The sequence below is a fragment of the Staurois parvus genome, unplaced genomic scaffold (genome assembly GCF_062004578.1).
Source record: "Staurois parvus isolate SC_StPar_1 unplaced genomic scaffold, SC_StPar_1.0 ptg000081l, whole genome shotgun sequence".
Lineage (NCBI taxonomy): Eukaryota > Metazoa > Chordata > Amphibia > Anura > Ranidae > Staurois > Staurois parvus.
The window spans coordinates 3,237,240-3,264,076 of NW_028317877.1; the positions used below are offsets into that span (position 1 = coordinate 3,237,240).

At 41.2% G+C, this 26,837-nt stretch overlaps 1 protein-coding gene across 2 annotated transcripts in view; it reads left to right on the forward strand.

Moving 5' to 3' along the window:
* AHCTF1 (AT-hook containing transcription factor 1) overlaps positions 1–26,837 on the forward strand; it is an 80,745-nt gene that overhangs the window by 50,427 nt on the left and 3,481 nt on the right. The window contains exons 26-35 of one of the 2 annotated variants that reach the window (XM_089669708.1): positions 202–303; positions 529–736; positions 3,401–3,601; positions 4,354–4,741; positions 6,881–6,983; positions 13,733–13,812; positions 14,642–14,823; positions 17,339–19,130; positions 22,858–22,991; positions 23,102–23,211. In XM_089669708.1, the coding sequence (XP_089525834.1) occupies positions 202–303; positions 529–736; positions 3,401–3,601; positions 4,354–4,741; positions 6,881–6,983; positions 13,733–13,812; positions 14,642–14,823; positions 17,339–19,130; positions 22,858–22,991; positions 23,102–23,211 (3,300 nt within the window). The remainder of the gene's footprint in view (positions 1–201; positions 304–528; positions 737–3,400; positions 3,602–4,353; positions 4,742–6,880; positions 6,984–13,732; positions 13,813–14,641; positions 14,824–17,338; positions 19,131–22,857; positions 22,992–23,101; positions 23,212–26,837) is intronic. The other variant, XM_089669709.1, reaches the window with a different exon arrangement.

Genomic DNA, 26,837 nt, shown 5'->3' on the forward strand with positions numbered 1-26,837 from the left:
AGGACACTTTCTTACCTAGTAAAACATGACATTTTTACCGTGCGCAATGTGGGAACAAACCCTATGGAAAGGTTTCCCCTACCAACTTCACAGACTGCAATAAAAACAAGACATTTTAACTGTTCCCCACTCTTTTCCAGCTAAGTGACTAAGTCCATTTTAATTGTGACGCAGACTAATTAACTTCCATTTACTTTGCAGCTTAACTACTGAAGAGCAGAATCCAGTAACCTCTTTGCCACATTTAGAAGTCACTGATGCGTTTATTGGTACGCCTATATCCAAATCTAGAAGAGTGTCAAGGTTAGTAACTACACCCTAAGAAATTTGTATGAATTGGTCTACTCTGATACAAGATGACATTCTTTTCCCTTTATTGTTAGTCTCACGAAAAACCATTTTAAGTATAGTCAAATTTCTTTTAATGCCAGAATAAATTTATTATACAGCTTTGTTTACTAATTTTTTTTACTTGATTTTTACAGTAGGCAGTTGCCTAAATGGTTGGATGTTTTTGTCTTTCCACAGATTACTGGATTCTATTGTACATCCCATCTTAACAGAGCCTTCACATCTAGATACAGATTTTGAGATGGGTATTGAACGAACTCCTCGTAAATCTTCCATGTTGATTACTTCTAGCCCTGTCCAATCAAGTCTGCGGAAAATTGCACAGCTGAGAAACTTGACCAGAGCATCTGAGTTTAACCTTCTGGAAACACCTATTGTAGTGAAGGTAATTTAATTTGCCATAAAATGTGTGATGTTTAAAATATGAAATGTGTGAACACACACACTCGCACACACACTCACACACACACACACTCACACACACACTCACACACACTCTCACACACACTCTCACACACACTCTCACACACACTCTCACACACACTCTCACACACACACACTCTCACAGACACACACTCTCACACACACACTCACACACACACACTCACACACACACTCTCACACACACACTCTCACACACACACACTCACACACACACTCTCACACACACACTCACACACACACCTACTCACACACACACACTCACACACACTCACACACTCTCACACACACTCACACACACTCACACACACTCTCACACACTCACACACACTCTCACACACACTCACACACACTCTCACACACACACACACACACTCACACTCTCACACACACTCACACACACACACACACACTCACACACACACACACACCCCCTGTCACTCCAGCTCTAAAACTGAGAACTGATTGATCAAAGACTGCTGTTTGCTCAGTGTCCCATGGGCAGAGAGCTGATGATTGTCAGTTACCGGCTCTCTGCTCTGCCCCTCCAGTGCTCGCTGGAGCGCTGGGCTGTGGAGTGGGCGGGAGTGGCTGGCTCAGGCTTTCAGCAGATTACGGAGAGGCTGAGCCAGGTGCCAGTCCAGGCTTCTAGGTGGATCCTGACTATATGGTTGGGGATCTTTTCATAGCCTGGACCGGCTCTGTGAGGTTAGCCAACAGGGAGCTACAGCCTGCTGCTGGCTGAAAACTGGTCACAGGCGTGCAGAAAGAACTGCACTTCTGTGATCCTCAGAAGCATAGCCAAAAGAGATTTGGCTATACTTCTCCTTTAACCACTTCCCACCCGGCCTATAGTAAAATAATGGCCGGGCGAGCCGCTCATCGATCCGGGAGGGCGTCATATGACATCCTTCCCGGATTGCCCCTTTCGCATGCCCACAGGGCTGCACTGTGGCGAGATCTGTCACCAGCTGTGTACATCAGACACAGCCAATGACAGATCTATGTGCCAGCCCTGTTGCCAGTACTGTGTGACCTGCTGTGACCAATCACAGCAGGTCACATGACAGTTGTAAACAATGGGTGGCTTCCTTTCATGCCATCTATTGTATACAAGTGTGTGTGTAGCTGTGAATAGTCACAGTGATCACATGCAGAGGCTGGGCCAATCACAGCCCATCTGTGTCATGTGATTAGCCATTGCTAATCACAACAAAAAGCTTGAATAAATCGATTTCATTCAGTTAAATTTCTTGCTTATAGCAAAGAAATTCTTTGCTATAAGCAATCAAATTGTGTAAAAAAATGTTTTTTTATATATATACTGATCACTTCCCCAAAGTAGTACAACTTTACTATGGTAATATTTTATACTACTTAGGTCATAGTGTAATATGAAAAAAAAAAAATCTTTTAAAAAATGTAATAAATTTTTTTAAGAATTGAAGTTTTTTTTTTTTTTTTTCATACTGTCACCAGTGTCCCTGATCACCACCACACCAGTTATATGATGATGCTGTACTGAACTGGTGACCAATATGTGAAAATTTTTTAAATTTCTTAATTTTCCAAAAAATTATGACAAAAAAATTACACCTTCAAAAAACTCACCATGCCTGTTATGAAATACGTCGGGCTGTCTACTTTGCGAAAAAGGGGTAATTTGAAGGATATCTGTACTGTTCTGACATTTTTGGCCCTCAAGAAATTAGATTGGCTGTCAGTACTTCAGGATTGGTCAATTTTCAGATCTATCCCATAGTTTGTGAACTCTATAACTTTCCTACAGACTAAATAATACTGATTTGGGTTATTTTCACCAAAGAAATGTCGCAGAATACATCTTGGCCTAATTTTATGAAGAACAGTTATTTATTTGCAAACGTTTATAACAGAAACAGAAAAACGTGGGGTTTTTTTTTTTTAAATTTAGCAAAAAAATAAAAACCCCAGTGGTGATTAAATACCACGAAAAGAAAGCTCTAGTTGTGTGAACAAAACAAAATTTTAGTTTGGGTACAGTGTTGCATGACCACGCAGTTGTCATTCAAAGTGTCAGAGCGCAGAAACCTGAAAATTGGCCTGGGCAGGAAGGGGGTAAAAGTGCCTGGTATTAAAGTGGTTAAGCAGTTACAGCGCACATATTTTTCTGTATGCATAATGGTTTTACAAAAGTAAGTAAAATAAAAATGTTGACCATTGAAAGCACCCCTGTCGGGGTAAGCCCTAATATTGCTACTTTTGCTGGACAGCTTGTTCTGTTGAAAAATAACACTGGCAGGATCACCAGTTGATAATGAATTAAAGAAAACAAATGCAGCCACAACATCTAAGAATTTTTAAGCTGCAAAATGTTTGCTTTATGATTTTAATATTCTACCAACCCAAGTCAAATATCTAGATAGCCTTTTTTGACATTCCCAATGTGCATATTTCTTCTTGATTTTTGTAGCCATAAAAGCAGGGCATCTATCATTTTCAGATGGAGGTTACTAATGGCAGGTGTAATTTAAGGGCATTATATACATCTGTTACAACTTTTATTTCATTGCTGAAGTTGTCTACTTATTTAACATTAATATAATAACTGAAAATGTTTTCTTTACAGAGGGCAAAAGCTTTGGCTGCAAGCTCAGTTTCTTCTGTTTTTACGGGGCATACACCTCAATCTATTTTGAGGTCCAGTGCTCGAACTACCCCTCTGGCTTCTCCTTCAGTTTCTCCTGGAAGATCAATTACGCCTCCTTTACGACCTAGAGAGGCTAAAATCTCTTTTATGGAACAGATCGATAACAAATATATCAAAGGGGTAAGCTTGTTGATATACATTGTGAGAGAATATGTAAACTGAATATTGAGGTTATGGTATGTAGTAGGCTGTACGTCCTCTTAAAATGATTGTCATTAAGATTCATGGAGGCTACTTTTTCTGAGTTCTTAAGAGCGTGGTAGCTCACTAACTGTTATTGTAAAGCTTTGGCTTCAGTGCTTTGAGTTACTGACCCAGAAAGCATATAAAGATCTGTAATTCTGAGGCTGCTAGCATTTTCTTTAGGTGTCCAGCAGTGGCAGCTCCTAAATTGTGATAGGGTCACTTTAACCACTTGAGTCCTCAGTGCAGAGACGAGTGATATTTATACCAGCATTGCTTTAAACGGTGCTTGGTCTCTATGGCTCCTGTGGAAAATATCCAGCTTCAATTTCTTGAAAATAAATATTTCCTCCTTAGGTCGCTACAATGACATTGGATGATAATTGATTTCACTGTCCAAGCATGAAATGCAAACATAAGTCAACACATTGTCATTCAAAGTTTAAGCGATCGCAAACCTGTGAAAACAATCGCTGTTTTTCTAAAGCTCCACAGCTGGTTGATCGATTTTACATGAAAGTTGATCTCCCATCTAAACAAAAACAATATCGAGCTCATGCATGCTGTAGCGCAAGCCATGACCTTGTTTTGGTCTATTTGAGAAAACATTTTACAAATAATAAAAAAAAAAATATAAAACGTGGACAAACACTAATAGTTTTTATTGTCTATTACATTTGTTACTGTAGGTTTTAACACCTGACAAGGATCTGCCAGCATCCTCCCCACTAACAAAATCTGCTCAGGATACCATTTGGACAGAAAGGATGACATTGTCTATAAGTAACACCTCTACTAAAGATCTTGATGAGATGGATGAGTCTTCATCTGGTATTCAGGATGGGAGTCCTAGCAAGATGGAAGCCAGTAGGGAAGCAAGTAATATATCTGCAAGGTCAGATCAAACAACACTAGAGTATCATGATGCTCCAACACCTGAAGATATGGAAGATGATGTAGTTACTGTAACAGCTAAGTCAGAGCTTCTTATATTTAAAGACTCATTGCCTTCTGAAGTGGGCACCATAGCAGCACCAGAAATCCGTGTTACAGAGGTTCAAGAACTGCAAGATAAAGGTGTGTGTAAATGTAATTACTTTTCCGTGCTGTATATTATGTGTCTTGGCTGAAATATCAAATAGATTCAGTACTTGCATTAGATAGTAAGATGGGAGAGAAGACAGAGCCTGTCTTATATTCCTGCCGCAGTATGGCAAATTTTGTTCTCTGAGTCTGTTTAAAAAAACTGCCCCAGGCGTTCTCAAATTACAGGCATGGCTTGTTTAAATGAATTCACACTTGGTGCAAAAATTTCTCTATCCACCATCTCTATTCACCTATTATGGATTTGTGATATGGAAAGTTTCACGGAAGGTTATTGCTCTCTGAACATTTTATGTAATCGATTGCACCAGTATGGTATTATTTGTACTGTAGGGGTAATATAGGGTTTGTTTACATGCACTATATTGCCAAAAGTATTGGGAAACCCCTTCAAATCATTGGATTCAGGTGTTCTAATCACCTCCATGGCAATAGGTGTATAAAATTAAGCACCTAGGCATGCAGACTGCTTCTACAAACATTTTGTGAAAGAATGAGTCCCTCTCAGGAGCTCAGTGAATTCAGTCATGGTACCGTGATAAGTTGCCACCTGTGCAATAAGTCCGTCCATGAAATTTCCTTGCTACTAAATATTCCACGGTCAACTGTTAGTGGTATTATAACAAAGTTGAAGCAACTGGATACAGCATCTCAACCACGAAGTGGTAGGTCACGTAAAATGACAGCTGGGTCAGTGCATGCTGAAGAACACCGTGCACAGAAGTCGGCAACTGTCTGCAGAGTCAATAGCTAAAGACCTCCAAACTTTGTGTGGCCTTCAGATTAGTACAACAGTGTGTAAAGTTTCATGGAATGAAATTTCTGTGGCCGAGCAGCTGCATCCAAGTCTTACATCAACAAGTACAATGCAAAGTGTTGGATGCAGTGATGTAAAGCATGCCACAACTGGTCTCTAGACCAGTGGAGACATCTTCTCTGGATTGCCAAATCGCAATTCTCTGTCTGGCAATCCGATAGACGTGTCTAGGTTTGGCAGTTGCCAGGAGAATGGTACTTGCCTGATTGCATTGTGCCAAGTTTAATGGAGGGGAGACTATGGTGTGGGGTTTGGCTTGGCCCCTTAGTTCCAGTGAAGGGGACTCTTAAGGTGTCAGTATACCAAGACATTTTGGACAATTTCATGCTTCCAACTTGGGGATGGTCCCTTCCTGTTCCAACATGACTGCGCACCAGTACACAAAGTAAGGTCCATAAAGACATAGATGAGTGAGTTGGGGTGGAGGAACATGACTGGCCTGCACAGAGTCCTGACCTCAACCCAATAGAACACTTTTTGGATGAGTTAGAGCGGAGACTGCGAGCCAGGCCTTCTCTTTCGACATTGGTGCCTGACCTCACAAATGCACTTCTGGAAGAATGGTCAAACATTCCCATAGACACACTCCTAAACCTTGTGGACAGCCTTCCCAGAAGAGTTGAAGCTGTTATAGCTGCAAAGAGTGGGCCAACTCAATATTGAACCTGACGGACTAAGACTGAGATGCCCTTTTAAGTTGATGTGTGTGTAAAGGCAGGCGTCCGAATACTTTTGGAAATATAGTGTATATTTACATTACTTAACTAGGTGTTAGATTAGTGCTGTTTTTCTTTTTCTTCTTTTTTTTTTTTATTCTTATTACATCACATCTTACTACTGGGCACAACACTTTACTGCCACTTCTTCCCGAAAGTTATTTCAAGGGTTCTTCTATGTTGCAAAGGTTGAGAGAGGCTGCTGTAATAGGTTCAAACAGCTGAAGCACAGAGCACACTAGATTTAATTCCCACAGAGTTGCAAGCAGAATGGATTGGGGGGGGGGGCCCACATGGCAGACCTCTGTACAAAGGTTTTAGTGAGGCCAACAGTGTATGTACTGGAAAGGGCAAACACCTGACCATTTATAGTGCTGAGAGCCAAACTCTGGTCTGGACCCAGCTGCAGGAAGGAGAGATTTTAGAGCATCGAGAAACTCCTGGGGCAGAAGCCTTGACATGCCTTCCATTTCTGCCACAAGAGACTGTGAGAAGTTTATTTCCTAGGTTTTAGAATAATAGGAATCAGGCCAGAAAGATTTTGTTAACTTATTTCGTGTTCTCAAATTTTTCTACTAGATACAGTAGATGCAAATACTGACCATATTTCACTATCTGAAAATGACACGGAAACATTACACCAGTTAACTGCAGTGCAGGAAATCGTTACTCAAGTTAAGTGGTAAGTGTTCTTGTTCTCAATGTTTAAAATATAAAATCAAGCTTTAAGCACAAATCATACAGTAAAACTAGGCAATTTTGAAAATGTTATGAGCTCCATGGCTACAAGTAGAATCAAAACCTTTTAACCTTCAACAAAAAGCTCAAGACCTCTCTGGACTTTGGTATATGCATTCTGAGAATAAAGATTTATTTATTTTAGTAGTTACGGATAAGAAATTTTATGTACTAACACATTCTCAGGGAAAGGGTATAGATCAAGGGTCTTGAATTTAAAATTTACAGAGGTCCGGTCAGCAAAATTTCCTTCCAGCAGAGGTCCGAATCTCGTTGGCTATATAACATATCACAGTCCCCCGGTACATTATTATCTTTAGCGTACCTTTCATACTGTATTCCCTTCTACATCACAGTCCCCTCTTTAAAGAAGTCCCACAGTGTCCTCTTTTCCCCTTCACATCACTGCCCCCGTTTACATCACAGCGCCCCTTAACACAACACAACGCCCATAAAACACACAGCACTCTTTAACACAACACAGTGCTCCTTTTAATGCAAGCCTTCCCCTGGACAGTCCTATTGTACCTTAGGCAGGGCAAAGACACTAAACCTTCTGGGGTGTTCTGGGCCTCTGGCCCACCATCGGTGTCGCCCTCATGGTGGGCGGGGTGTGGGGGAAGGGCTGCCTAGGTTGTTGTGTTGGCAAGTGGACGATTGCCTTGCTTGCTGGGGGGGCGCCCCACTTTCTGACTTGAGCTGCAGAGAACGGAGGTCTTTGCATGTTGACTGGCTGAGTGTTCGCTGGCTCCTGCCCCTCTGTCCCGATCAGCAGCTCCTCATGCCCCGCCCACCAAGGGGTGGTCCTGTCCGTGCCGCTGCTGCTGCTGGGTGTCCTCTTCTGGGCCTCCCACCCAGCCCTTGGTGTAGTTCTCACGGTGGGTGGGGTGTGGGGAGCTGTGGATCAGGACTGAGGGGTGGGAGTTGCTGGTTGGCCCAGCTTGTTGGTGTGTGGGGATTCCACTCTCTGCAGCTCGAGGGGGGGGGGGGGGGGCAGGAGTCTTTTCATAGTGTTTGTCCGGGCGCTTGCCCATTTGTTGACATGGTGACTTGGGCAACTCCTGCACCTCGGTCCCGATCTGTGGCTCCTCGCACCCTGCTTGCTGTGGGGATGGCGGCGGTTGCTGGGTGGGGAGCCCAGGGGAGGGCACCCGGCGGTGGCGTGGCTGCGGTGCCCAGGGGAGGGCACCCGGCGGTGGCGTGGCTGCGGTCTGGACAGACTGTCACTCAATCTGCTTCTGGACCACAGTCCGCTTTTTAGTGACCACTGGTGTAGATAGTTATGTCAAACAGTAGATTATAAACCTCAATTTGAAGGGGCTGCAATTTCATGTAGTTTATTTGTAACAGACAGGGTACCAAAAAGACAGTGTCACTACCTTAATCAAATGCACACTTGCCACAACCGTAAGCTATGACAGATACAGCAGACACAGCATGTTTCTCAAGCACAAATCTCCCCAGGTGTATGCACTTTCACTCTGGAGTCACTCCTCTTAGCAGCAAAAGGTAACTCCCACTGGAACAGTTAGGGCTGTTCAAGGAGCCAACAGAAAGCCATTGATAGTGTAGAAGTTTAAATGTTTATTGTAGAATAGAGCTAGTCATTCAGTTAAAACAATGTACCAGAGAAAAAAAAGGTGTAAACTCGCTAAGAGAGCTGCTGACTATTCCAAACTCCACGATTTGCCAGCAGCCACACGTTATCACAGCACAGATTCATTACAATACAGTTAACAGCTAATTTTAAACTTTTAGTTTAGACTTATTTATTTTTTCATTTTTTGTGTATATGCCTGCTTTCTCTTATTGATGCTCAGTTAAATTTGCCCAATCCTTTCTGTTCATACTACTGTAGTCTGTTAAAATGTAATTTCTTTGGTTTAAGAATTAACAAAAATACTTTGTCCTGTGATATCAACAAAGGGGGTTATGCTCTACCTTCAAGTTATTGGATGCTGGCAAAAAGCAAAGCTGAAATCCAGCCCTGCTTAGTCCTTTTTTTCCTAGTCCTTAAGTGATTGCCTCTCTATTCTGAGAGAACTTTATTACTGATACCTGTTCTGATCTTCTAGCAAGTGTTTCTGGTGTCCAGCTTTTATGCCTTAGAGGATTAATTCAGCAGCTTATATCCAGATTTGTTTGTTCTTGTATTAACTGTACCTCAAGGGACTGTACCTGGACCCCACAGGATCAGAACAGCAGGACGCCCTGTAGGTTTGCTAACTGGCACAGAACCCTGTGCTAAGGGCTCACCATAGCCTGCGGCTGCATTAAGCTGGGAGATTTATGCGGTGCTCTACAGGTCCAAGGGTGTGGTCCACTGCAATGGAGCACAGACACTGAGGACCCGTGCAGGTGTATGCTGTCCACGATTAGATGACGATTGATCTGGGTCTCTATAGCCATAATAGCTATGCAGTATATGAAGCTGTTGGACCGTCAAGTACCCCCTTGAAACATAGCTTTGTTGCTTTGCTTTTTAGAATGTAGAGCTGTGACCCTGGTATAGTGGTGTACTAGCCTCATCTGCCTATCCACTGGAGCAGAATGGCTGGAAACTTCCATTTTGCTGTCATCCTTTGGACTTTAAGGGTCACAAGTACACACAAGAGTCTGTCCTCAGCTGTTCTGTGCATGCGTGGACACCAACTTTGTGCCAACTTCAGGAGAAAAAGTACCGACACCACTCAGTTCCCTGCTGCACCGCACTATGCCTGATGGTGGTTCTGGGCTCTGTTGCTTAAGTGTTGTCCACAGAAGACCTTCACCTCCTTTTTTTTTTTTTTTTTCTTTTTTTTTTTTTTCTGCAATGTGTCAGGTAAATGAGTACTCTTGTTGGGATACCCTCACATTTACACTGGGGGATGAAGACTGTGGCCTTTGCTAGCTGTCAAGGTGGTTAACACAAAGATATACAAAATCTTTCAAACAGCTCTGCCATCATTAGTCTTCCCCATGACTTATAAGTGCATTTTGATCCTATCACTTTGCATTTTAGAGAAAAGCAATGGGTGTGATTACAAGAGGTGCCATCATCCCTGTAACAATGCATATGGAAAACCCCTCTTTTTGTGGGATTTTATAGGCACAAAACAAATTGACATAAAAAAAAAATTAAAATTTGATAAACCATATTTTATTTCTACAAAATGTTAAAAGAACATATAGATATAAAGTATGGTGGTGACATAGGACATAACTGGCACAGTAGGTACATGGATGAAAATAAATCATGCATGCATTTGCACTTGATGCGTTTTGAGACACAGTAATCTCTTCAGCAGTGCTTAGAAGGCATGAAACCTATAGTAAATGTCATTAATATATATATATATATATATATATATATATATATATATATATATATATATGTGTTCAAAATAATAGCAGTCAGATATCACTAACCTGATCAATCACTGTTTTTGGTAGAAATGATATTTCTACATGGAAAATAATTTACTAGCAGGTGTAGTAGAGTAATAGAAATCCAACAGACCCAACAGTCATGACATGCATGCTGCTGATTCTGTGTAATTGAATCACTAATTGAAAGGGGCATGTTCAAAATAATAGCAGTGTGGGGTTCTATTAGTGAGGTAATTCATTCTTTGAAAAACAGGTGGCAATTATTGCCCTTATTTAAGGAAGGAAGGCAGCAAATGTTGTACATGCTGGTTACAGTGCATTTCTCTCTGAAATTCTGAGGAAATGGGTTGTTCCAGACATTGTTCAGAAGAACAGCGTACCTTGATTAAAAAGTTGATTGGAGAGGGGAAAACATATAAAGAAGTGCAGAAAATGATAGACTGCTCAGCTAAAATGATCGCAAATGCTTTAAAATGGCAACCAAAACCTGAAAGACGTGAAAGAAAGCGAAAAACTACCATTCGAATGGATAGAAGAATAGCCAAAATGGCAACAATCAGCTCCAGGAAGATCAAAGAAAGTGTAAAGTTACCTGTGAGTACTGTTACAATTAGGAGACGCCTATGTGAAGCCAAGCTATCTGCAAGAAGCCCCCGCAAAGTCCCAATGTTGGAAAAAAGACGTGCTGGAGAGGATACAATTTGCCAAAGAGCACATTGACTGGCCTAAAGAGAAATGGTGCAACATTTTGTGGACTGATGAAAGTAAGATTGTTCTTTTTGGGTCTAGTGGCCGGAGACAGTTTGTCAGACGACCCCCAAATACTGAATTCAAGCCACAGTACACTTTGAAGACAGTGAAGCATGGTTGCGCAAGCATCATGGTATGGGGATGTTTCTCATACTACGGTGTTGGGCCTATTTATCGCATACCAGGGATCATGGATCAGTTTGAATACATCAGAATACTTGAAGAGGTCATGCTGCCTTATGCTGAAGAGGAAATGCCCTTGAACACACAACGACCCCAAACACACGAGTAAACGTGCAACATCTTGGTTCCAGACCAACAAGATTGACGTTATGGAGTGGCCAGCCCAATCCCCGAATCTTAATCCAATAGAAAACTTGTGGGGTGACATCAAAAATGCAGTTTCTGAGGCAAAACCAAGAAATAGAGAAGAACTGTGGAATGTAGTCCAATCATCCTGGGCTGGAATACCTGTTCACAGGTGCCAGAAGTTGGTTGACTCCATGCAACACAGATGTACAGCAGTTCTCAGAAACAGTGCTTATACAACTAAATATTCATTAAGTGATTCAAAGGAAAGCAAAATCTTCAAACATTTTTCAGTTTATATAGTGAATGTTTGAGTTTGTAAAGAAGAATACAAGCACTGCTATTTTTTTGAACAGTCTAATATTCACTTTTCTTCAATTTTTTTAGAGGAACAACACAAATTTGATCTATTTTTCTTCATGTTTTGATTTGGAATAGAATGTGTAGTGTTCCCAATGCATTTGTGTGTATGGAAATAAAAGCTATTAGAAGGCTTTTGAGCTTTATTCACTTTTTTCAACACTGCTATTATTTTGAACACAACTATATATAGATATATAAATCAATGAAAATGAGTGAGCGCTTTAAAGGACGAGCAGCTGAAACACATAGGACAACCAAAAGAGATCCTCACATAAATGTAAATAAAAGTGCAGCGCTAGTTTAGCGCTGCACTTTTATTTATATATAGATATAGATCTATATAGATAGATATCCAAGAAAAAATTTCAAACTCAAGAGACATAATTTTCACTTACATGGCCCCACAAAGGGCTATCCCTTCAGTGCTGAACCTCCCTGCTTTGTGGTTACCCCATAAGGAAATAGTGCCATGGTGGTGGCATCCATCAATCTTCAAAGGGTCGCTAGAACCTGTCCTGCTCAGAGTAGCAGTTAATGTTCTGGCCTTGTCCACAATGCACAGGGGAAACAATTTCTCAAGCTGAGAGCACCTAGATACCAGAGGATGGGTTTTTCATCCAGAGGAGCTTCAAGCCATCTTTTTTTTTTTTTTTTTTTTTTTTATAAGGGTAGAATGCTGGCTCCCTGACCTCCACAGGTTCAGCAACACACTACAGATTTGTAGCTGGGATCGTGGAACCTTTACAGGGGATGCCCTGGTGACTCCATGGGATCAGATCACACTGATGCCTTACTCATCTGTTTTATAGGATCAACATAGGATGCATTCTGGTGTATCTTGTGGCTCTGAGGGTGGGGGGTGTAGGGGTGGGGATGCTTGGATTTTGTCAAGCTTTCTGTGTGCACTCTCAGGTCATCTTGACCTGCAGTCTTATGGGGACATGCTGTCTGCTTCCCGGTCATTGACCTTCACTGCATGGCTAATAAAGGCCAGATTGTAAAAAGTCAGGGGACTTTCAGATTTCGTCATCCCTGCCCTCTTGGATAAGGTTAGGAAGCTTGCTTCCTCCCAAGTTTACCTCTGCATTTGGAAAGCATACTTTTTAAAAATCTAGTGTCTCCTTTTTGGCTTCTCCAGGACATTTGTCCTTTTGTCTCTGTCCTCTTCCTATACATTCTAAGGATATTGCTATTCCTTGCTTAGAATTAGATGCAAGTTTACTCTTCTTCTATGGAATGCGTATGTCAGTCTGATTTTTTTTTTTTTGCCTGCTGGAGTGGTAACGTAAAGGGCAGGCTGCTTCTGATTCTCTGGACTCAACAACTTGTTTCTCAGGCATAGCCATGACTTCAAGGGAGTGGTTTTTTCTTTTTTTCTTTTTTTTTTTTCTCAGTCAAGTCACATTCTACCAGAAGTGTTAAGTGTTTTTTGGGCTTTCCAGCATCTGGGTTCAGTTTTGCAGGTCTCTAAGGCCGTCATCTGGTCTTCTCTTTGCCAAATTCTAGGTCTAGGTCCAGGTTCCAGTGAATGCAGACTTCAGATAAAAAGGTCTTCAGGCGGCCCTGTGAGATGTTTTCGTTTTCATTTTTGGAAGGGGGAGTTAACTGTTGCTATTCCTGTGGTGTATGATGAAGAAAAGGATTTTACAGGCAAGTCAAAAGTCTAATTTTTCTTTAAGTACATCACAAAACACGGATCACTCTCAGAGTTCGAGTTTTACAGTGCTGGGTTTCAACTTAGCTTTTTGCCAGCGTCCAGTAATGTGGAGTTGGAGCCTAACCTCCATAACCTGAAGAATTAACCAATTGTGTGTCCTGTGAAGAAAAGGAATTTGCAGGCAAGTCAAGAATCTTTTTACCATGTGCAAATATTATCATTACTAAAACTGATGTATTTATTAGTGCTTCGGAGGAGGTAGAAGATAATGCACAGACAGTTGGTATGGATCCAGAATCCGTTTCTTCCACCCAGGACTCTGCATGTACGTATTCATGTCATGTTAAGTTGTAATATATATATAATACGATTACGAATTTGAGTTAGCATTCTATTTCCTCCAGCTACTTATACAAGGTTTTCCATGCTCCCTCTACTCTGTTCAGTTGAAGAAGCAAGTAGAAAAAACCCTGTGTAAGCAAGCTGCCAAGTTGCTGTAGTTAGAGCTTACACACAGTTAGATTGTCCCATGCGATAGCTAATGTGCCAGGCATTTGGTCCCTCAAGAACCCAGCATGGCATCCTGGAAGTAATGCGAGTGTCGCATGCTCCCCATACCTGGAAATGGTGTATTCCTGTTTGCTGCAGGAAGAAGAGGGAAGATTACTATAAGCACGAGGGTGGGGTGGATTTGATGGAACCCAGCATTCCAGGCAGTGGGCTTATAATTTTCTACTAGTACAGTCTCCACACATGTATTCTGCTCTGAACTTTCCCAATAGGTTTCATAAATTTACTAGTGATATTGGCTATGGTTATTCACACTGCTGTGCATGGAAGGTGATATGTTTGTTTATTCATCATTCTATGTTTTACCATTTTTTAAGTAGCTAGTATTTTGTTTTTGCAGCTACCTGTCATTTTGCTAATTTTCCTACAAAAAGCTGGGCCATACTTCTCTTTTCTCATGCATTCCAGCTATTTACTTCCCAAATTTAACATTTGTAATTACTCTGTATATAGTATGTAATTGTTCCCATAGCATTTATTTGTCCTTTAAAATAAGGTCCTACATTTTTACTTGCCAAAGCTTTCTGTGAGTTTTCGGCTAATTTCATTGCAGTTTTTGATACAGATGTATTCCTTTTTTATAGCTGTTATTAGTATTCATGACAGTGAAGATGTTGCAAGTGCACATTCAGAACATCTAAATGAAGAAAATGAAGTGGTGGAACTCAATGGAGAAGTTGAATTACACGTTTTAGAAGACAAAAGTCTAGTGACTGAGGAATACCCTGTGGCTAGGTCCCCACTTTCTTGCTGCTTGGAAGAAGAGGTACTTTCTAATGTAAATGTTTACATTAAAGTTTGTTTCAGCATATGTTTTATAGCTTTATTTAACCACTTCCCGACCGCCCTATAGCAGAAATACTACTACAGGGCGGCACGGCTGCGCAAAATCACATGTGTATGTATGTATATATATATATATATATATATATATATATATATATATATATATATATATACATGATTTTGCATTTACGGATAGGGGTCGCGTGCCCTACCCGTGCCGCCATTCGCGGCCGCAGCTGTCAATCACCGGGTCCTGGTCAGTGATTACCGGTGCCTGTTGATTGTCGAGCATCTCCGACGGGGAGGAGAACTGTTTGTAAACAAAACGGTTCTCCTCCCTGTCAGCTCGTGCGCACTGCTTTGGATGGCTGTGCACAGCGATGCAAAGCAGTGTGCCTACAGTGAAGCACATGGACAGAGCCCCTAGTAAAACAGCACACAGTTAACCCTTTGATCGCCCCTCATGTTAACCCCTTGCTGCCCAGTGCCATTAGTGCAGTGTTAGTGCCTTTTTTTTTTTCTTTTTTTCTAGCACTGATCACTATTGGTGTCACTGGGGATGTCAGTGACACCAAGTCATTCCCCCCAAATATCAGAATGCCTGCCACAGTCCCACTATAAGTCACTGATCGCCGCCATTACTAGTAAAAAAATTCCAGTATCTATACCGCCATTTGTAAATGCTATAACTTTCATGTAAAAAAATTAATTTACACGTATTGAGATTTTTCTTAGCAAAGACATGTAGCAGAATACATTTTGGCCTAAATTTATGATGAAATTTGATTTTTTTATATTTTTTTTACTGGACATGTTTAATACAAAAAGTAAAAAATATATATATTTTTTTTTTCTCAAAATTGTCGGTCTTTAAAAATAAAAAAAGCACAGGCATTCAAATACCACCGAATGAAAGCTCAATTTGTGGGAAAAATTAATTTGGGTGCAGCATTGCATGAATATATATATACATGATATAAATCATGTATATATACATGATTTACATTTGCATGTAGGGGGTACGCGCGTGCCACCATTGGCAGCTAGGGACGTTAATCATGGGTCCCGGCTCGACGATTTCTGGCCGTCACTCAGCTATCGTCGGGGAAAGCTGACGAGAGAGACCTGTGCGTAAACAACACCGGTCTCTCTCCTGTCAGCATGGACATGCTGTTTTGTATCTCTCTGCACAGCAGAGAGATACAAAACAGTATGTCTCCCTAGTAAAACACAACACACACAGTTAAGCCTTGATTGCCCCAGATGTTAACCCCTTCCTGCCCAGTGTAATTAGTATAGTGTCAGTGCTTTTTATTAGCACTGATCACTGTATTAGTGTCACTGGGGATGTCGGTGACAGTTCCCACCCAGTGTCAGAATGCCCGCCACAGTCCCGTTGCAGGTTGATCGCCGCCATTAAAAATAAAAATTCCAGTATATATACCGCCATTTGTAGATGCTCTAACTTTCACGTAAACCAGTTAATTTACATGTTTTGGGATTTTTTTTCTTTAGCAAAGATATGTAGCAGAATACATTTTGGCCCAAATTTTTATGAAGAAATTTGAGGGTTTTTTTTAAATTTTTTTGTTATTTTTTTTTATTGGATGTTTCATAGCAAAAAGTCAAATAGTTTTTTGTTTTTTATCTTACATTTTTCTTTTTGTTTATAGTGCAAAAAATAAAAACCACAAATGGTTAATATTTTTAACATTGCACTGTTTATCTCTTCCTCACCTCCCTGCCTGTCTCCAGCACCGCAGCCAGGGACTAGCAGGGAGGGGAGAGACCTTGCAGTTTGAGCACTAATTGGGTGCTTGTCAGGAAAGGTGAGTGTTGGGCTTATTCTTTATCCCTTTCACAGCCAGAGCCATTTTTGCGTGTTTTGCACACATATAAAAAATAATTTTAGGTCCAAAACACCCAAACAGAGATTTTCTGAAAACGGACACCCTAGAGAATAAAATAGTGGTAGGTCCAATTTTTGTCACATGATATTAACACAAAGGTCTAGGAAATGCAAAACTTCAGAAAAGGCACACTTAAGTTAATTTTAGGGTACAAAAAGGCAGTACATGCATGTCTCGGGTGTTGGGCGATACAAATTACACATCCCTGTGCCCTGTTCACTCCCCTGCCCTCCGCTGGACTACAGAGCCCCTTCTCCACTGCACATCTCAGAAACATAGGGTGAATTTGTGTAGTCCTATGGGGAGAATCAGATAGGGCTGGTTAAATTTTGGGATTTTAGAGCAGACGCAGAATGTAGTTAGAAGTTCACTGAATTTCTCGCAGAATCGGGTGTTGTTTTTTTTTTTTGCAGGAGAATTAAAGGGATAGAACATAAGAAAATTGGCAAATAGAGATTTACTGCCTGATGATTTTATTTTGCTGGAACTTACACTTTAAAGTGAAATATGTTCGCATTTCCCTTTTTATAATTTCTGAATATCAATGAAAAAAAACTTAATAAACTATTTAATATATTTTTGCAGGATAAGGATTTAAAGGAAAAAGAGGCATCTGAATCTGAACTCATGACAAGCTGCCATCAGTTGCATCCAGCTATTGAATTCCAGGTGTATTCAAATGCTGAATTTATTGAAGAGCACTACACATGTGAACATTCTGATGATAGAAATTCTTTGGAAACTGATGATGCTGAAGTGGAGAATGCTCTAGCTGCTAGTAATTTTACATTAATCCTTGAGGAAGAAGGTGAAGGGGGAGAGCATGAAGCTGCGGAAGGTGAAGCAGGAGAAAATGAAGCTGCGGAGACTGAAGTGCTTGAATCCAATCATTCTTCAGACAAAGAACTGAAAACCCTTTCAAAGATGTCATTCACAATGACTGAGGAATATGCTGGCCAAGAGATTAAAATTACTGACACATGCCCTGCAAATGCATTCACGCTTGTAGATGGTGAACATGAGACAAAGATTATGGAAACCTTGCCTTATGTGCCAGAGCCAATTAAGGTAGCTGTAGAAGAAAACTTACTTGATGTATTTAAAGGTAATAGTGGCAAAGATTTTACTTCTGAAGTGGATCACGAATCAGCCCACGAAAATGAGTCTCTAAAGAAGCGCAGAAGTGTCCGCACTGCTAGAACGCCTGCAAAAAAAAAGGAAACAAAATCAGAAGATATGGGAGCCGAGAGCGTCATCCAAGCGGTAACACCACAAAAAAGATCAGATGTTGCAGGGCTCAGAGAATCTCTAGAAACCTCACCAAAGGAAGACTTGTCTGCGGTTGCTAACCCTCAAACCCCGCGGAGAACTGTAAGGAAATCGGCAAGAACTGAAAGTAAAAGTGCTGAACTTGAGGTTCAGCATCCAGTAACTCCCAGAAGAGGGAGAAAAGCCAAAGAAAATGAAGAAAAGCTGACACTAGCCACTTCACAGGAGGAACAACCATCCTCACAAATTTTCAGAAGGAAAAGAAGCCAAGTACCTGAAAAAACTCAAAGTACTGAAGTGGGATTAACAAGTGTAGACGAAGTCACAGTACAACTGCCACTCTCTCCAGCTAGAACTCGTAGAAGTAAAGCTCCCATTTCAGATGAAGTGAACAAAGGAAATGAAGACTTGCTGGATCCAAAGGTTGGTGTTCTAACACCTCCAAGGATTACAAGATCTTCTAAAATCATACAGGAAGCTGAAACAGAACTATTGACTAAAACTTCTGAAACTGATCAAGTTACTACACCTACGAGAGGCCGGAGGGGAAAGCGTGCTGTAAATGAGTTGGTCAAGCATTTTGAGCTTAATGCTATTCAAACAAATTCTAGTCCACCCGTTTCTCCAAAAAGGGTCTCCTTAAGATGGTCAAGGATAAAATCAGAAAATCAGATAGATCATCAAGCAGCTGAGCAAGAAAATACACAGTCACAAGAGCAAATTGTAGACACACCTAGGAAAAGGACAAAAAAGTCTAATGTTGGCAAACTTGCAGAGGAATCCACAGAGATTTCTAAAAAACCTCTCTTGTTAGAACAAGCTGATGAGCTTGCATTGACCAAAGGAACAAAGAAAGGGAACTTGTCTGTCAGACAGACTAGAAAACGTGCTCTTCCTTCAGTGTCAGAGGAAAGTGTGGAGGAAAGACTGAATGTTTTGCATCCAGTTGACAGTCAACACACGGAACCTAATGCTGATCAAGATGACCAGATTAAAAGCATCCGCTTAACCAGGACTCGATTGAGTAATCCTTCCACGTTTGCAGATCCCTCCACGGTTACATTTGCATTCACTACTCCTACTCCAAGACGTAGAAAGAATGCAAAAGGTATTTTTTGCTTTATACAGCTATATGATCATTGTAATAGATTTCATATCTTCCCTGTTATAGTTATGGCTAGGTTGTTGTTTTTTGTTGAATGCAAAATATAGAATGGAAGCAGATTTCAGATTAGAGGCATATTTTTCTAAGATTCACTGGAAACATTACTTGTACGTAGAAGTTCTTTACCAAATCTTTCAACTGGTGCACCACGTTTTTTTGGCATATATTATTGTCATGGAAGGAGAGCTGTGTTAATATGGAGTTAAACATTACACACAGGTTAATAATAAATATAGATTTAATGCAGTCTTTTATTCTCTGCACCTGACTTTTCCAGGGAGTGGTCTTCCCAGGGTTTCCGAAACAGCGTTTGTTGTGTGTGGGTTTTTTTTTTTTTCCTTCTTCTTCTTCTTCTTTCTCCTCAGGTTGGTTTCCTCTTTCACCTCAACCTGGACATTGTCCCTCCCTTCTTTATTTCCGGCTCTAAAACATCCCAGGTATTTTCTTGGGGTGTTATTTTCTCTCTACTAACTTGGTACAATGGAAGGCGCAAGGTCTTTTTTCCACTTATTAGAAATTGTCAGTCGGGCAGCAATTAAGATGTGTATTATTAGCCTGCGAAATAGAATGCACTGATTCCTATTCCTAATAGAGCTAGTTCAGGCGTTGGGGGTGTTATAATACCTGAAATGGAGGAGATTAGGGAAAATGTGGTGTTCCAGAAGCTTACTATCGACCTTCAAGACCACAGTATATGCATCAAATTGCCTTGTTGGCCGCAGTTCTTCCAGCAGTCAGAGGAGCTGTTTGGGAACATAAATGATAGCCTGTAAGGAGTGATGTACCATCTATGAATAATTTTTAATGCAATTTCCCAGTGAGACACACAATGAGTTGATTTATAGATGTGGGTAAATGCCTGACTCCATTCTTGAAGTGTAAAGGTTTGATTTAGTTCCTTTTCCCACTTAAGTATAGTGTTAGTTTTAATCATTTGGTCTTTCAGTTGTAAATGGTTATAAAACCATGATATACCTCCTTTATTGTCTGATAATGTGTGATAATAGTCCCATACCCTTTTATCCAGTGATAGGGACTCTTGTTTGATCGTTTTGAGAAAATTAGTGATCTGAATAAATTTATACCTTTCCTTGTAATGAGTGTCTTTCGGAATGGCAGCCCATTCATTTCAATGGGCTGCTGTGCCTGCGTTTCCTGCAGGAAAAGGCTCCTGCACCATTTTTAGACCACAACGGCTATGAAATCACATTGTGCTTTTGAAATTTCCCAGTGGTTCCCAAGCCTGCAAACGCGCTGCAGTTTTAGATGTGTGGGGATGCCATTGAGAATGAATGGCCGCTCTACTCATCTCTAAAGAGCAGCATGTTTTGGTTGCGGGACCAGCTGAGCTAGCCACAATAGTGTGAATCTAGCTTCAGTTGGCATTGGTTGACCATGCAATACTGGACACACTGACTGGAAAATTGGTTGGACAATGCCACTGCAGTGGCGTGCATCAACAACCAGTGAGGAATCAGAAATTTGCTGCAACCAATGGAGTAGAATTCTGTCAGGAACAGAAATTAATCTTCTGTTGTGTTTGTTTCACTAGAGTGTACGGTTGGCCAACACACTTCCTCGTTTTGCAGTGCCCAGACCCAGGGGAATGGTCCCTTCACTTGGTCCAACTGGATGTGTTACTCTTGACGTTATTGGGCTCTTGGCAGATGCTGAGCTGTTCCAGATTGTTCAGATCTTCTGTCCTAAGTCCTGATTTACCCTCCTGATTTTAATGGCATTGTTGTTGAGACACAGGTCTTGACAGACAGGGCCATCTTAGAATCAGTGATTCCTATGATGCTAAAAGTGGGATAACAGACCTTGTGGGAAGTAGGCTATCACACATGGCATACTTCACTTGGTTCATGGTTAGAAATTTTTAACCCTCGAAAATCCTCCATGGTTGATTCCTGACCTTTCTGCAACTGGGCCTGGATCAGCCTTTCACTAGAGTACCACGGGTTGATCTCAGTCCTCTTTTATCTCATTGGTTTTTTTTTTTGTTTTTAGCGAGTACAGGTACTGATACTTGCATACTTGTGCTCAAGTACTTTCTGATACCGATTACTGATACCTTTTGTGGTGTGATTTTAGCTCATACAAAATTAATGGGCTCAAATTGCACTGCAAAGATTTGCATGGGATTTGAACAGGAATGCGGTGTTATTCCTGTCTGAATCACATACGGTTTGCCTATGGGTGCAGTGCCATTTGAGCCATACAAAATGGCTCAAATCGCACCACATTTGTAGGGAAACCGCATGTGAATTTGAACAGGAATCGCACTGCTACTTCAGCTCAAATTACACGCGTTCATTTTGTTATGATTCAAATCACACCGCAAAGGTATTTCAGGTATCGGAGCATTTGCACTAGTACGAGTACTCACGCAATGCTTGGTATCAGCACACATATCTGTATCGGGCAACCCTACTTCCAACTCTAAGACATTTGTGCAGGGTGTTATTCATCTTGCTTCCTGTGAAAGTGGAATCTGAATATGGTTCTCCCAGCACTTTTGAACCAGTCTCACTCACAAGGTTGCATTTCTTGTTGCCATCACATCTGTGAGGCATGTGTCTGAACTCTGTCCTGCAAAGAACACTTCCTTGTCTTACACATTTACACAGGGACAAGATGGTGTAAAGGCCTTGGAGTCTCCTTTCTGCCTATGGTGGTTTTTGTCTTTCACAGCCAGGACCATCATGCTTCTTGCCCTGTACCTGGCTCCATTTCATCAGAACAAGATCTCCTTTAGCCCTGGTTCACACTGGTGTGTCTTGTCATATGATTTGACAGTTTCAAATCACAGGACAAGTCACACCCTATTGTCAGCAATGGAATCGTTCACATCGGTGCTGCTCCGACTGCGGTGCCGCACCAATTTGAAAAAAAGTTCCTGCACTATTTTTTGCTATTTCAGGTGTGACTTGCATTGAATCAGACTTTGAAAATCATGCAACTTCACTTGACGTCGCACAATTTCAAAGCCGCATGTCATGAGCCGCTTCATGAAGCTGCACAGATGTCATCTAAGTGGCACTGACATGCGGCTTTGAAATTGTGCGACATCAAGTGAAGTTGCATGATTTTCAAAGTCTGATTCAATAGGATGTTTATCTTGGCTTCTTGACATCAGGCTACTGTCCCAGACTTACAAGGCTGCCACCTGGTCTTCTGTCAACACATTTTTCAAGTTGAATGATGTGTCCCCATTAGGGAGATTTACTCTCTGTATTTGTCATGTTTCTCATTATCATCGAAAATGTGAAAGTAAAAGAAAACAAATTTGATTGCCCTATGCTTTCAGCATATATGCAATTGTTTGGATGTTTAAAGTAAGTTTTCTAGCAAAAAATACAGATTTTAATTTGCTGGAAAAAAATTAAAATATTGTCCCAGTAGACAAGTGGTTATTGAAATGAAAACGAATTTACAGTTCAAAAATGGCATTTTGGCTTTAAAATGAAAAGGAGTATAGAAATAGGGCTAATGGCTTTGTGTCTTTTTTTTTTTTTTTTTTTTTTTCCTGGCTTTGGTATTTGCAGGCTTCACTATACACAAGGTACTTAAGCCAGCATTTAGAGGAAATGAACCTGTACTTGGAGTATTGTATACACGCATTTACGTATGCTTTGTTGTAACTTTTTTTTTTTTTTTTTTTTTTTAGTTGAACTAGTGGTTCCGCCCATCTCTCCAGAGTCTGTACAGCCCCCTTTCGCTCCTCAGTACATCTTTTCTCCCCCTTCTCTGAGGTCAAGGAGGACAACCAGAAACTCCACTATTGTAACAGAGAAAGAACAGGTTAGTCAAACTCAGGTTTTTTTTTTTTTGGTTGTGATTATGTATATTTATTTTTTTTATCCCTCATGCTAGTCTTGCCTGCAGCTTACTTGGCCGTATGTATCTTACAGGATTTGAAGATTCCAGAATCCCATGACAAAGAAACTGAGGTTCCTAAAGAACAAATATTAAAACGACCAAGGGGAAGACCTCCTAAACATAAAGGAAACAAAGCAGGAAAGTATGTACATTTTTAAGGAGGCCTGTATTATTTGACAGATTTCTTTGTTAATGCATTAATATTCCTAGCTGAATACTAACATTCTGAGAGCTTAGGGACAGTAGCCCATATTTCTCTTGGGAAAGGTTTGCTTTAACCCTTTCACTGCCACCAGCATAAGACTTGCATCGAATCTGGGAGGGAGTAAACACCTCCCTACTACAGCAGCTTGGAGCATTTGTATAATTGTCACGTCAACTGTCTGTTTTTCTGGTGGAACTGACTACTTGTTTTCCCTCTGACTCCTTGCCATTTGAAAGGGTCTTTCTCTTCTTTGCAGGAACCTTGGTTGTAGAGAGGCTTTCCTTCTAGAGGCACTTCTTTCTCTTGCCTCTTCTAAATCCACCTCAACCCCTTTCCCTGTTGCCTTGGGTCTACAGCTGTTAAGATCTTTTCTCCCCATATCTTGAGTGGCTGTGTTTCCAGAAAAAGTGGTTCCTGCTACTTCATGAGATTCTGCTCGGAGTAAGTCTCCTAGCTCAGACACTGTGTGGCTCCATCTTGGTACTGCTGACTTCACCTTCTGGAAAGAATGGAAGTTCTTATGTCTTATGTCAGAGAGAGCCTGGTTATGGTTGTAAATGGTTTTGTGGGTTTCAGTCCTATTCATGCTGATCCCTTTGAGGTCGGAAACCATTTCGTCCCAACTGGTAGCCTGTAGACATGGAGGTGAGGTTCTTGCTGCTGTTCAGACCCTGTATTTTGATTAAAGAGTTTTGGATGGGGGCCCTGGGCTGTTTGCAGGTGGAACTGACTAGTCTTCTGCTGCAGATATCCTTTGTCAGTGAAAGCCTTTGGGGACTTGCCAACCTGGGGTTAAGTCCCTCGTTGATTGATCTGCAGATTTATTAAGGAAGCCCTGTTGGCACCATTGCCTGTTCTAGATGGATATTCTTCACTATCCTGATAACTCGTGTTCATACCAAAGATCCTACTGCCTCATTGGATCTGGGGAGTCTGCAGCATTGTTAACCATATAATTGTGGAATTCAGGGTTTATGCAGGATATATTTCTGAGTGCTTTTCTCGGTCTTTCTCTAGTGATGCCTTATTCTCTGTTCCAACACAGTTGTAATCTATGCTGACTGTGGGAGTGATTCCTGGATTCCCTGCTGGGCTCGAGAGTCCTTTTCATTCTCCTTGCAGGTTGTGGTTGTAGTCACTTCAATAGTTTTCCTTGGCAGCCTTGCCATGGCACTGTCTGACAATGTTTCCAGGTACACCGTTTATCTCTTGGCTGTTATGGGTTGAGGTGAGTAAGGACTTTGGGCCTTCTTTATAGCCTGGCTTGCCTTGTCTTACACCAGCAATGGGCAAACTACGGTCCGGCGGACCTTTTAATCCGGCCCGCGGAGCGTGGCAAACATTGGCTGTCAGGATGTAGGCGGGGCAGCGTGACGAACTCCTCTCCTCTCACAGTCCGCCCTGAGGACCGGAACGGCGCGGGAACACGGCGAGAGGAACGCGCGGAGCAAAGGTAAGTGAATTGACACAATATGGGGAATGAATTACTATAGGGGGGATGAATTACTATAGGGGGGATGAATTACTATGCTTACTATGGGGGAATATTACTATACTTACTATGGATGGCATGGTAGTGGCTGGGCCGGCCAGCAGCTAGTCCGGCCCCCAGGTCCAATATATGAACCCATTGCGGCCCTCAAGTCAAAAAGTTTGCCCACCCCTGTCTTACACTGACCTTCCCAGGTCCTTTTGTCTGGCACCTGTTTGTTTTGCTTCTAACTTGGTCTGTGGTTCAATGCTGCTTTCCGTGAGAATCATTCCTCCTAGCTGGTGACCATTCTACAAAAATGCAGTATAATGCAGTTTATTAATCCTTAAATGTTACGGATGCAATCGTTTTTCTTTTCTTTTACGGCTTTCTTCTTTATTTCACTTGATAATCCAACCAGTAAGACATTTCATGTCTAGGGTGTCTCCACTTTGGATGAAGTAGTGAAGCAGACAGCTTTGCACAGCAGCACTGTCAGACTTGGGTGGAGGGTACTCTTAGAGTAGTAGATTTAGATACACTTAATGAAGCAGTTTTCTTCCTTTTGGGATAAAGGTTTTACCTAAAAGCTTCAGCTGCCCAGGCTTTGAGCCACAAGATTCTGTGCATGTGAATGGAGATTAGAGCTGTTCTGGAATTGTTAGACCTATTACATGTTCAAGGGCTTTTACACAAAAGAGCAAAGCAGAAGGAATCTGCTGTTGAAACACGGTCCTGGAAAACAGGATCATGTTGGTGGTTCGTTGTTTCAGTCCAGTTAGTTTCAGTTTGTCATCCTAAAATTGCACAGAGCTGGTTACAGGGCTGGCCCCGCAAGAATTGAGGCTCTTTAAGGATTGGTAAACTACATAATATTTTGGTTTTTGGGTTTAATACCTCTTTAGATGTGGTTCGATGCATTAGTTTTCTTATGTTAGGCTTTTCTCCCTTTATTTTACCTGGTGATCCAGCCAGTAACACACTGCCAGACTTTGGGTGTATGCATTCTGGATAATGTAGTAATGCAGCATTGTTAGGCTGGGGGGAGGGTAGTGGTAGACTAGCAAATTTAGATGAACATGACTTAACAACTTTAAGCTCAACTCCAGCTAACACTTTATAAGCAGTTACAGTAAAAGATTTAACATAACTGAATAGAAGCTGACCATTGTAAACACCGCTGTCCGTATTCGTTTCTCAGCCCTCCAACTGGTACTTTGTATGGACAGGTAAATTGAAAAATAAGACTTACTGACTGGATAACCAGGTACTTCAATGATTCTCACATGAAGATCCACACGATTTCACCCAAAATGCCAATATAGTGCAATACTGTTTTCCAAAAATCTCTCTCAGATAGAAAGCCACTTGATTTTTAAATTTTTTTTACTGGACATGTTTTATAGCAAAAAGTCCAAAATATTGGTTTTTTTTTTCTCAAAATTGTCAGCCTTTTTTTTTTTTTTTATAGCGCAAAAAATAAAAAATGCACAGGCGATCAAATACCACCGAAAGAAAGCTCTATTTGTGTGAAAAAAAGGACATAAATTTCATTTATGTACCGTATTGCATGACCGCGCAATTGTCCGTTGAATTGGTGCAGCGCCGAGTAGCAAAAAGAGGCCTAGTCATTAAGGGGGGTAAATCCTCAGGAGGGCAAGTGGTTAATAGGGTAACTCCATGCACCTTACCAGATTGGCGCCTTTTCAAATCACTTTTCACCAAACTCCTCCACTTTCAACAATCCCCTTTTTAACTCCAGCTTCCCTCCAGGGCTCCCATGCAAGAGCTATCATACAGAGGCCATACTGCAGTAAACCCTTCTAAAACCATATATTTATTAAAATCTATACACTTACATTCAGTGTAAAAAATGCCTGTAACCACTTCCAAAATTGCTGCTGCGGCACTTCCAGCATATGCGACCAGTTTTGTCATCAAGACTTCTTCCAAGGATGTCCTTGGAAGAAGTCTTGATGACAAAACCGGTCGGAAGTGACATCAGACATGGAATTAACGCAACCGCATATGCCGGAAGTGCCGCAGCAGCCATTTTGGAAGTGGTTACAGGCGTTTTTTTACACTGAAGGTC